The 12,962-nt window shown below is 41.4% G+C and overlaps 1 protein-coding gene across 1 annotated transcript in view; it reads left to right on the forward strand.

Moving 5' to 3' along the window:
- Positions 1–11,565, forward strand: part of LOC128657877 (gastrula zinc finger protein XlCGF26.1) — a 138,780-nt gene extending 127,215 nt beyond the window's left edge. Inside the window, exon 8 of the mRNA XM_053712306.1 lies at positions 10,400–11,565. Within this exon, the coding sequence (XP_053568281.1) occupies positions 10,400–11,565 (1,166 nt within the window). The remainder of the gene's footprint in view (positions 1–10,399) is intronic.
- The last annotated feature ends 1,397 nt before the right edge of the window (positions 11,566–12,962 follow it).

Raw genomic sequence — 12,962 nt, forward strand, 5'->3', positions numbered from 1 at the left:
CTTACTGCAACATGCTAATCATTTTATTTGTGATGCTATTTTTGATATTATCAAAATTGATGTTAGATCCATGTCTTTAGCTGTATTAGCTAGAAGAGCTTTGTGGCTTAAATCTTGGAATGCTGATATGACATCTAAATCTAGATTACTATCTCTTTCTTTCCAAGGTAATAATTTATTTGGTTCTCAGTTGGATTCTATTATTTCAACTATCACTGGAGGAAAAGGAGTTTTTTTGCCTCAGGATAAAAAACCTAAAGGTAAATCTAAGGCTTCTAACCGTTTTCGTTCCTTTCGTCAGAATAAGGAACAAAAACTCAATCCTCCTCCCAAGGAATCTGCTTCCAGTTGGAAGCCTTCCTCAAATTGGAATAAATCCAAGCCATTTAGGAAACCAAAGTCTGCCCCTAAGTCCGCATGAAGGTGCGGCCCTCATTCCAGCTCAGCTGGTAGGGGGCAGATTAAGGTTTTTCAAGGATTTTTGGATAAAATCTGTCCAAAATCATTGGATTCAGAGCATTGTCTCTCAAGGTTATCGAATAGGATTCAAAGTAAGACCTCCTGTCAGAAGATTTTTTCTCTCACACATTCCTGTAAATCCAGTAAAAGCTCAGGCTTTTCTGAAGTGTGTTTCAGACCTGGAGTCTTCAGGGGTAATCATGCCAGTTCCTCCTCAGGAACAAGGTTTGGGGTTTTATTCAAACCTATTCATTGTACCAAAGAAAGAAAATTTGTTCAGACCAGTTCTGGATCTGAAAATTTTGAATCGTTATGTAAGAGTACCAACTTTCAAGATGGTGACTATAAGGACTATTCTGCCTTTTGTTCAGCAAGGACATTATATGTCCACAATAGACTTGCAGGATGCATACCTTCATATTCCGATTAATCCAGAACACTATCAGTTTCTGAGATTCTCTTTTCTAGACAAGCATTACCAATGTGTTGCTCTTCCATTTGGCCTAGCAACAGCTCCAAAAATCTTTTCAAAGGTTCTGGGTGCCCTACTATCTGTAATCAGAGAACAGGGTATTGCGGTGTTTCCTTATTTGGACGATATCTTGGTACTAGCTCAGTCTTTACATACTGCAGAATCTCAGACGAATCAACTAGTGTTATTTCTTCGGAAACATGGTTAGAGGATCAATTTACCAAAAAGTTTCTTGATTCCTCAGACAAGGGTCACCTTTGTAGGCTTCCAGATAGATTCAGTGTCCATGACTCTGTCTCTAACAGACAAGAGACGTTTAAAATTGGTCGCAGCATGTCGGCTCCTTCAGTCTCAGTCATTCCCTTCAGTGGCTATGTGCATGGAAGTTTTAGGTCTCATGACTGCAGCATCGGACGCAATCCCCTTTGCTCGTTTTCATATGAGACCTCTACAGCTTTGTATGCTGAACCAATGGTGCAGGGATTATACAAAGATATCACAATTAATATCCTTGAATCCCAATGTACGACACTCTCTGACATGGTGGATAGATCACCATCGTTTGGTTCAAGGGGCTTCTTTTGTTCGCCCAACCTGGACTGTGATCACAACAGATGCGAGTCTTTCAGGTTGGGGAGCTGTTTGGGGGTCTCTGACAGCACAAGGGGTTTGGAAATCTCAAGAGGTGAGATTACCAATAAATATTTTAGAACTCCGTGCAATTCTCAGGGCTCTTCAGTTCTGGCCTCTACTAAAGAGAGAGCCGTTCATTTGTTTTCAGACAGACAATATCACAACTGTGGCTTATGTCAATCATCAGGGTGGGACTCACAGTCCCCAAGCTATGAAAGAAGTATCTCGGATACTTGCCTGGGCGGAATCCAGCTCCTGTCTAATCTCTGCGGTGCATATCCCAGGTGTAGACAATTGGGAGGCGGATTATCTCAGCCGCCAGACTTTACATCCAGGGGAGTGGTCTCTCCATCCAGATGTGTTTTCTCAGATTGTTCAGATGTGGGGGCTTCCAGAGATAGATCTCATGGCCTCTTATCTAAACAAGAAACTTCCCAGATACCTGTCCAGGTCCAGGGATGTTCAGGCGGAAGCAGTGGATGCGCTGACACTTCCTTGGTGTTATCAACCTGCTTGCATCTTCCCGCCTCTAGTTCTCCTTCCAAGAGTGATCTCCAAAATCATCATGGAACAGTCTTTTGTGTTGCTGGTGGCTCCAGCATGGCCACACAGGTTTTGGTATGCGGATCTGGTTCGGATGTCCAGTTGCCCGCCTTGGCCACTTCCGTTACGGCCGGACCTACTATCTCACGGTCCGTTTTTCCATCAGGATCTCAAATCATTAAATTTGAAGGTATGAAATTGAACGCTTAGTTCTAAGTCATAGAGGTTTCTCTGATTCAGTGATTAATACTATGTTACAAGCTCGTAAATCTGTCTCTAGAAAGATTTATTATAGAGTTTGGAAGACTTACATTTCATGGTGTTCTTCTCATAAATTCTGGCATTCTTTTAGAATTCCTAGAATTTTGCAGTTTCTTCAAGATGGTTTGGATAAGGGTTTGTCTACAAGTTCCTTGAAAGGACAAATCTCCGCTCTTTCTGTTTTATTTCACAGAAAAATTGCTATACTTCCTGATATACACTGTTTTGTACAGGCTTTAGTTCGTATTAAGCCTGTCATTAAGTCAATTTCTTCTCCTTGGAGTCTTAATTTGGTTCTGAGGGCTTTACAGGCTCCTCCATTTGAACCTATGCATTCTTTGGACATTAAACTACTTTCTTGGAAAGTGTTGTTCCTTTTGGCTATCTCTTCTGCTAGAAGAATTTCTGAGCTATCTGCTCTTTCTTGTGAGTCTCCTTTTCTCATTTTTCATCAGGATAAGGCAGTTTTGCGGACTTCTTTTCAATTTTTATCTAAGGTTGTGAATTCTAACAACATTAGTAGAGAAATTGTTGTCCCTTCTTTATGTCCTAAACCTAAGAATTCTTTGGAGAGATCCTTACATTCTTTGGATGTGGTAAGAGCTTTGAAATATTATGTGGAAGCTACTAAAAATTTCAGGAAGACTTCTAGTCTATTTGTTTTATTTTCTGGTCCTAGGAAAGGTCAGAAAGCTTCTGCTATTTCCTTGGCTTCTTGGTTGAAACTTTTGATTCATCAAGCTTATTTGGAGTCGGGTCAAACCCCGCCTCAGAGAATTACAGCTCATTCTACTAGATCAGTCTCTACTTCATGGGCTTTTAAGAATGAAGCTTCAGTTGATCAGATTTGCAAAGCAGCCACTTGGTCCTCTTTGCATACATTTACTAAATTCTACCATTTTGATGTATTTCTTCTTCGGAAGCAGTTTTTGGTAGAAAAGTTCTTCAGGCAGCTGTTTCAGTTTGATTCTTCTGCTTTTTGATTTAAGTTTTTTTCTTTCAAAAGTGAAAATAAACTTATTTTTGGGTTGTGGATTATTTTCTCAGCGGAATATGGCTGTTTTTGTTTTATTCCCTCCCTCTCTAGTGACTCTTGAGTGGAAGACTCCACATCTTGGGTATTGATATCCCATATGTCACTAGCTCATGGACTCTTGCCAATTACATGAAAGAAAACATAATTTATGTAAGAACTTACCTGATAAATTCATTTCTTTCATATTGGCAAGAGTCCATGAGGCCCACCCTTTTTATGGTGGTTATGATTTTTTGTATAAAGCACAATTATTTCCAAATTTCCTTTGTTGATGCTTTCTACTCCTTTCTTTATCACCCCACTGCTTGGCTATTCGTTAAACTGAATTGTGGGTGTGGTGAGGGGTGTATTTATAGGCATTTTGAGGTTTGGGAAACTGCCCCTCCTGGTAGGATTGTATATCCCATATGTCACTAGCTCATGGACTCTTGCCAATATGAAAGAAATGAATTTATCAGGTAAGTTCTTACATAAATTATGTTTTTTAGTAAACCTCCAAATTAGCCTCTATGTTACTTTTAAAACTTTAGTTTAATGGGTCCAGCGGACAAGTATGAGGTAATGTACTGTTAAAACAGTTCTCAATAACTTACCCCCTCTTGCGCTGCCTACCCGCCCGCCAGGATCCTCGCCAGGATATGGGGCCGCCTTCAGACCTTCCGATATTCAGCTCAGTTCGCAGCTCCAGCCTCAACTCCCCTCTTGCAGCAACGGTGGGAGGGGAGAGAGGAGCGCCAGCCCAGGCACCAACGGCAGCACGGAAAACAGGCTCCACAACCGGTCCTCTATCCAGAGACGGACCTAACTCCCTCCCACGCAGCACCGGTGGAAGAGGGGGCAGGGCAAACACCCGGCAACGGGAGCGGCAGACCAACAGTGGAAAGCGTCCTCGGTAGCACAGCCGGTGAGGTTAAGAGAGTACAGTGTACACTTAGTCCCTGAGGTTGGCCTGGCGGGGGGGGCAGGCTGGGGGGGGTCAACACTCGTGCAGGCAGCTAAGTTCCTCTGGGAGAGGGAGACAGAGAAAGGTGTCCTAGGGCTGGGGCATAGGTAGTGTAGCGCACCCCTTTCAGAAGCCAGGTAAAGCTGTTGATATAAACAGTAGGCTCAGTGCAATTGCCAGTGGGTTGGTGGTCCACCGGAAAAGGTTCCAGAGGCGATTTTACTGACTGCCCCATAAAGCAGCCCCAGAGTCTGGGGCAGGGCGCGGGAATAACCACCGCCAAGAATTGTAGGACTGGAGGTGTGAGCTCAGCAACACCTGTCTGACTCCACCGGAACCTCCCTAGAGCATTTAATTTCTCCAACATAGGTGTGTCCGGTCCACGGCGTCATCCTTACTTGTGGGATATTCTCTTCCCCAACAGGAAATGGCAAAGAGCCCAGCAAAGCTGGTCACATGATCCCTCCTAGGCTCCGCCTACCCCAGTCATTCTCTTTGCCGTTGTACAGGCAACATCTCCACGGAGATGGCTTAGAGTTTTTTAGTGTTTAACTGTGGTGAAAATTTTGTGATTTTTGAACAATTCCTTCATGTTTTTTCGCAATTGCAGTAACAAAGTGTGTTCAGTTTAAAATTTAAAGTGACAGTAACGGTTTTATTTTAAAACGTTTTTTGTACTTTCTTATCAAGTTTATGCCTGTTTAACATGTCTGAACTACCAGATAGACTGTGTTCTGAATGTGGGGAAGCCAGAATTCCTATTCATTTAAACATTTCTCATCAGGCTGAATCTGATGTGATTACATTTAAATTTAAGTTGGAACATCTCCGCATTTTGCTTAAGGAGGTATTATCCACTCTGGATGATTGTGAAAAGTTGGTCATTCCAGAGAAACTATGTAAAATGGACAAGTTCCTAGAGGTGCCGGGGCTCCCAGAAGCTTTTCCTATACCCAAGCGGGTGGCGGACATTGTTAATAAAGAATGGGAAAGGCCCGGTATTCCTTTCGTCCCTCCCCCCATATTTAAAAAATTGTTTCCTATGGTCGACCCCAGAAAGGACTTATGGCAGTCAGTCCCCAAGGTCGAGGGAGCGGTTTCTACTTTAAACAAACGCACCACTATACCCATAGAGGATAGTTGTGCTTTCAAAGATCCTATGGATAAAAAATTAGAAGGTTTGCTTAAAAAGATGTTTGTTCAGCAGGGTTACCTTCTACAACCCATTTCATGCATTGTCCCTGTCACTACAGCTGCATATTTCTGGTTCGATGAACTGATTAAGGTGCTCGATAGTGATTCTCCCCCTTATGAGGCGATTATGGACAGAATCAATGCTCTCAAATTGGCTAATTCTTTCACTCTAGACGCCACTTTGCAAGTGGCTAGGTTAGCGGCTAAGAATTCTGGGTTTGCTATTGTGGCGCGCAGAGCGCTTTGGTTGAAATCTTGGTCGGCTGATGCGTCTTCCAAGAACAAGTTACTAAACATTCCTTTCAAGGGGAAAACGCTGTTTGGCCCTGACTTGAAAGAGATTATCTCTGATATCACTGGGGGTAAGGGCCACGCCCTTCCTCAGGATAGGCCTTTCAAGGCAAAAAATAGACCTAATTTTCGTCCCTTTCGTAAAAACGGACCAGCCCAAAGTGCTACGTCCTCTAAGCAAGAGGGTAATACTTCTCAAGCCAAGCCAGCTTGGAGACCAATGCAAGGCTGGAACAAGGGAAAGCAGGCCAAGAAACCTGTCACTGCTACCAAGACAGCATGAAATATTGGCCCCCGATCCGGGACCGGATCTGGTGGGGGGCAGACTCTCTCTCTTCGCTCAGGCTTGGGCAAGAGATGTTCTGGATCCTTGGGCGCTAGAAATAGTCTCCCAGGGTTATCTTCTGGAATTCAAGGGACTTCCCCCAAGGGGGAGGTTCCACAGGTCTCAGTTGTCTTCAGACCACATAAAAAGACAGGCGTTCTTACATTGTGTAGAAGACCTGTTAAAAATGGGAGTGATTCATCCTGTTCCATTAAGAGAACAAGGGACGGGGTTCTACTCCAATCTGTTCATAGTTCCCAAAAAAGAGGGAACGTTCAGACCAATCTTAGATCTCAAGATCTTAAACAAATTTCTCAAGGTCCCATCTTTCAAGATGGAAACCATTCGAACTATCCTTCCTTCCATCCAGGAAGGTCAATTCATGACCACGGTGGATTTAAAGGATGCGTATCTACATATTCCTATCCACAAGGAACATCATCGGTTCCTAAGGTTTGCATTCCTGGACAAACATTACCAGTTTGTGGCGCTTCCTTTCGGATTAGCCACTGCTCCAAGGATTTTCACAAAGGTACTAGGGTCCCTTCTAGCAGTACTAAGACCAAAGGGCATTGCAGTAGTACCTTACCTGGACGACATTCTGATTCAAGCGTCGTCCCTCCCTCGAGCAAAGGCTCACACGGACATCGTCCTGGCCTTTCTCAGATCTCACGGCTGGAAAGTGAACGTGGAAAAGAGTTCTCTATCCCCGTCAACAAGGGTTCCCTTCTTGGGAACAATTATAGACTCCTCAGAAATGAGGATTTTTCTAACAGAAGCCAGAAAGTCAAAGCTTCTGGACTCTTGTCGGATACTTCATTCCGTTCCTCTTCCTTCCGTAGCTCAGTGCATGGAAGTGATCGGGTTGATGGTAGCGGCAATGGACATAGTTCCTTTTGCGCGCATTCATATAAGACCATTACAACTGTGCATGCTCAGTCAGTGGAATGGGGACTATACAGACTTGTCTCCAAAGATACAAGTAAATCAGAGGACCAGAGACTCACTCCGTTGGTGGCTGTCCCTGGACAACCTGTCACGAGGGATGACATTCCGCAGACCAGAGTGGGTCATTGTCACGACCGACGCCAGTCTGATGGGCTGGGGCGCGGTCTGGGGATCCCTGAAAGCTCAGGGTCTTTGGTCTCGGGAAGAATCTCTTCTACCGATAAATATTCTGGAACTGAGAGCGATATTCAATGCTCTCAAGGCTTGGCCTCAGCTAGCGAGGACCAAGTTCATTCGGTTTCAATCAGACAACATGACGACTGTTGCGTACATCAACCATCAGGGGGGAACAAGGAGTTCCCTAGCGATGGAAGAAGTGACCAAGATTATTCTATGGGCGGAGTCTCACTCCTGCCACCTGTCTGCTATCCACATCCCGGGAGTGGAAAATTGGGAAGCGGATTTTCTGAGTCGTCAGACATTGCATCCGGGGGAGTGGGAACTCCATCCGGAAATCTTTGCCCAAGTCACTCAACTATGGGGCATTCCAGACATGGATCTGATGGCCTCTCGTCAGAACTTCAAAGTTCCTTGCTACGGGTCCAGATCCAGGGATCCCAAGGCGGCTCTAGTGGATGCACTAGTAGCACCTTGGACCTTCAAACTAGCTTATGTGTTCCCGCCGTTTCCTCTCATCCCCAGGCTGGTAGCCAGGATCAATCAGGAGAGGGCGTCGGTGATCTTGATAGCTCCTGCGTGGCCACGCAGGACTTGGTATGCAGATCTGGTGAATATGTCATCGGCTCCACCTTGGAAGCTACCTTTGAGACGAGACCTTCTTGTTCAGGGTCCGTTCGAACATCCGAATCTGGTTTCACTCCAGCTGACTGCTTGGAGATTGAACGCTTGATTTTATCGAAGCGAGGTTTCTCAGATTCTGTTATCGATACTCTTGTTCAGGCCAGAAAGCCTGTAACTAGAAAGATTTACCACAAAATTTGGAAAAAATATATCTGTTGGTGTGAATCTAAAGGATTCCCTTGGGACAAGGTTAAGATTCCTAGGATTCTATCCTTCCTTCAAGAAGGATTGGAAAAAGGATTATCGGCAAGTTCCCTGAAGGGACAGATTTCTGCCTTGTCGGTGTTACTTCACAAAAAACTGGCAGCTGTGCCAGATGTTCAAGCCTTTGTTCAGGCTCTGGTTAGAATCAAGCCTGTTTACAAACCTTTGACTCCTCCTTGGAGTCTCAATTTAGTTCTTTCAGTTCTTCAGGGGGTTCCGTTTGAACCCTTACATTCCGTTGATATTAAGTTATTATCTTGGAAAGTTTTGTTTTTAGTTGCAATTTCTTCTGCTAGAAGAGTTTCAGAATTATCTGCTCTGCAGTGTTCTCCTCCTTATCTGGTGTTCCATGCAGATAAGGTGGTTTTACGTACTAAACCTGGTTTTCTTCCAAAAGTTGTTTCTAACAAAAACATTAACCAGGAGATTATCGTACCTTCTCTGTGTCCGAAACCAGTTTCAAAGAAGGAACGCTTGTTGCACAATTTGGATGTTGTTCGCGCTCTAAAATTCTATTTAGATGCTACAAAGGATTTTAGACAAACATCTTCCTTGTTTGTTGTTTACTCAGGTAAAAGGAGAGGTCAAAAAGCAACTTCTACCTCTCTCTCTTTTTGGATTAAAAGCATCATCAGATTGGCTTACGAGACTGCCGGACGGCAGCCTCCCGAAAGAATCACAGCTCATTCCACTAGGGCTGTGGCTTCCACATGGGCCTTCAAGAACGAGGCTTCTGTTGATCAGATATGTAGGGCAGCGACTTGGTCTTCACTGCACACTTTTACCAAATTTTACAAGTTTGATACTTTTGCTTCTTCTGAGGCTGTTTTTGGGAGAAAGGTTTTGCAAGCCGTGGTGCCTTCCATTTAGGTGACCTGATTTGCTCCCTCCCTTCATCCGTGTCCTAAAGCTTTGGTATTGGTTCCCACAAGTAAGGATGACGCCGTGGACCGGACACACCTATGTTGGAGAAAACAGAATTTATGTTTACCTGATAAATTTCTTTCTCCAACGGTGTGTCCGGTCCACGGCCCGCCCTGGTTTTTTAATCAGGTCTGATAATTTATTTTCTTTAACTACAGTCACCACGGTACCATATGGTTTCTCCTATGCTATTATTCCTCCTTAACGTCGGTCGAATGACTGGGGTAGGCGGAGCCTAGGAGGGATCATGTGACCAGCTTTGCTGGGCTCTTTGCCATTTCCTGTTGGGGAAGAGAATATCCCACAAGTAAGGATGACGCCGTGGACCGGACACACCGTTGGAGAAAGAAATTTATCAGGTAAACATAAATTCTGTTTTTATAGAGCATGCATTTTAAGCAACTTCCTAATTTACTCCTATTATCAAATTTTCTTCATTCTCTTGATATCTTTATTTATAGAGCAAGAATGTAAGTTTAGATGCCAGTCCATTTTTGGTAAACAACCTGGGTTGTTCTTGCTGATTGGTGGATAAATTCACCCACCAATAAACAAGTACTTCCCAGATTACTGAACCAAAAATTTGCTGGCTCCTTAGCTCAGATCCCTTCTTTTTTAAATAAAGATAGCAAGAGAACGAAGAAAATTTGATAATAGGAGTAAATTAGAAAGTTATTTAAAATTGCATGCTATCTGAATCACAAAATAAAAAAATTGGTTTCAGAGTCCATTTAAGTTAACTCACTAACTGTGGTGCTTTTATGTTATTTTGGAGATTTGTCACACATTGATATCTTTTTGGATTAGCTGCATTGTGGTTTTTAAGCCTTTTCATCTAAATAATCCTCCTCATATATATGGTATAACATAATTGCCTGAGTGTGCTGCTAACTATCACAGAAGGTATAGTTGACACGTGAGTGAAATTCTCTCTGTTGAAGCTTTAATAAATTGCTTTGGTATACTACACCACCTGGGGCAATTTTCTTTGTTTTTATTGTTCTGGAGTCAAGCAGTAGTTATAAAGATATGTTTGTGGGCTGAAACAATTTTAAAAGGACTAGATACGTTAGGTAGAAAAACAACATTTCAATTTAGTTTGGTCTCTAATTGTGAATTCTTAGAAATAGTCCCTAATGTCTAATAAACTGCCCTTAAGCCTTAGATAGGAAGCTGGGAAAAGATCTAGTTGTCACAGTGTATTCTACAAGGGTATGGGACTGACTAAATCAGAACAGTTTATATGTTTTCAGGATAAAATAATTATGTAAATAATATTACTCCCATCGTGTTTCTTATTGACAGATGAATTCACAAACTGCAATAATCCTCGTCATAATCAGAGTGCAGATGCTTCTTTACATCTTCAAAATCAAAGAAGCCACATGGGAAATGTATGTTCTGAATGTGGGAAATGTTTTCGTAAGAAAGCACTTCTTTCTAAACATCTAAAAATTCATACAGGAGAAAAGCCATTTTCATGTACTATATGTGGTAAATGTTTTACTCAGAAATCAAATCTTTTTCGTCATCAGAAAATTCACACAGGGGAGAAAGGATTTTCATGTTCTGACTGTGGGAAATGTTTTTCTGTGAAATTTAATCTTATTAACCATCAGAAAATTCATACAGGGGAGAAAGGATTTTCATGTTCTGACTGTGGAAAATGTTTTACCCAGAAATCAAATCTTATCACTCATCAGAAAATTCATACAGGGGAGAAAGGATTTTCATGTTCTGACTGTGGAAAATGTTTTACCCAGAAATCAAATCTTATTAACCATCAGCAAATTCATACAGGGGAGAAAGGGTTTTCATGTTTTGATTGTGGAAAATGTTTTACTCAGAAAAGAACTCTTATTAGGCATCAGAAAATTCATACAGGGGAGAAAGGATTTTCATGTTTTAAATGTAGGAAATGTTTTACTCAGAAATCAACTCTTCTTATTCATCAGAAAATTCATACAGGAGAGAAAGGGGAGAAAATATTTTCATGTTCTAAATGTGGGAAATGTTTTCTTAATAAATCACATCTTTTTAATCATCTAAAAATCCATACAGGAGAAAAGCCATTTTCCTGTCCTATATGTGGGAAATTTTTTACTCAGAAACCAAATCTTTTTCGTCATCAGGAAATTCATACAGGGGAGAAAGGATTTTCATGTTCTAAATGTGGGAAATGTTTTACTCAGAAATCAAATCTTATCACTCATCAGAAAATTCATACAGGGGAGAAAGGGTTTTCATGTTTTGACTGTGGAAAATGTTTTACTCAGAAAACAACTCTTATTAGGCATCAGAAAATTCACACAGGGGAGAAAGCATTTTCATGTTCTAAATGTGGAAAATGTTTTATCCAGAAAAACACTCTTATTAGGCATCAGAAAACTCATTTTAAAAGAAATCAGAGCTTAACATCCAAAGTACAGAGGGTTACACATAGTTGTAACCCACACAATACGAAGTGCTGATGACTGCATGTGATCCTCTGGGGTGCACAGTTTTAGAGCTGTTTTGAGGCCCCTTCTGCACCTCAAGCATTTATGAGGTGACCCCAGGTTGTATTTTTTTTAAATCAAATTTTTTTAACTCATGATTTAAATTACTAGTCAGCAAGACTGATTCAAATCATGGTTTTTATTTTTAGAATGTTTTAAGATAATTATTTTTCCAGTTATATCAGACCATTACTGATTTTGTTATATATCATTAGATATGCATAGATAGATCATTGAAGTGAATGAAATTATTTGGAGGTGAGCTATCTCCAGTTCAATTGCTTAATATTGGATGGAGAAAATGATTACAATAATAATAATAGAAATATTTTTAACAAAAAATAACATTATTTCTTTCATGTTATTGGCAAGAGTCCATGAGCTAGTGACGTATGAGATATACAATCCTACCAGGAGGGGCAAAGTTTCCCAAACCTCAAAATGCCTATAAATACACCCCTCACCACACCCACAATTCAGTTTTACAAATTTTGCCTCCTATGAAGGTGGTGAAGTAAGTTTGTGCTAAGATTTCTACGTTGATATGCGCTTCCTTTTGCAGACTATCAGTTTCATATTTGGGGAAAAAACATTATTTAGGAAAATATTTTTTCTTACATGAGGTATAGTCTTTTTTCAGTTGACTGCTTTTTCATTAAATTTCACAGGCAAAATTAGGCTCGCGAGGGCACAAAATGCCAAAGTTTATTGCGTCATTCTTGGTGCGAGAATTTTTTTGGCGCAAAGGTATGTCCGATTACGCAAATTCGTAATTTCCGGTGTCTTAGTTGACGCCGAGTTCCTTGCACAAAGTTGCGTCTACTATGACGCGAGTGTGTCATTTCCGGATGTTGTTAGCACCAAAAAAATTTCAGTTTGCGTTGTGCGTCATACTTGGCACAAAATTATTTCATTTAGATTGTAAGTTCCCACGGAATAGGGCCTTCAATTCCCCCTGTTTTTATCTGTAAAATGTTGTGTCTTATCGTATTGTTTCTCCATTGAACTGTTATCCTTGTACCCATGGGCAGCGCTGCAGAATCTGTCGGCACTTTATAAATAAAGAATAATAATTATTATTATTATTATTATTTAAAACCCCATTCCTATATGCCTATTGCCTTTTTCTATGTCAGAGGGCTATGCTGTTTGCATTTTTTTCCCATTCTTGAAACTGCTATATAAGGAGATTGATAATTTTGCTTTATATGTTGTTGTTTTTCTCTTACGTTTGCAAGATGTTTCAATCTGATCCTGTCTCAAAAACCACTGTTGGAACTCTGCTGCCTGATAACAGTTTGATCAAAGCTTAGTGCATCTGTTGTAAATTTGTGGAGATTATATCTCTAGCTGTGGTATGTAATAGTTGT

Source organism: Bombina bombina, chromosome 4 (assembly GCF_027579735.1).
Source record: "Bombina bombina isolate aBomBom1 chromosome 4, aBomBom1.pri, whole genome shotgun sequence".
NCBI classification, from domain to species: domain Eukaryota; kingdom Metazoa; phylum Chordata; class Amphibia; order Anura; family Bombinatoridae; genus Bombina; species Bombina bombina.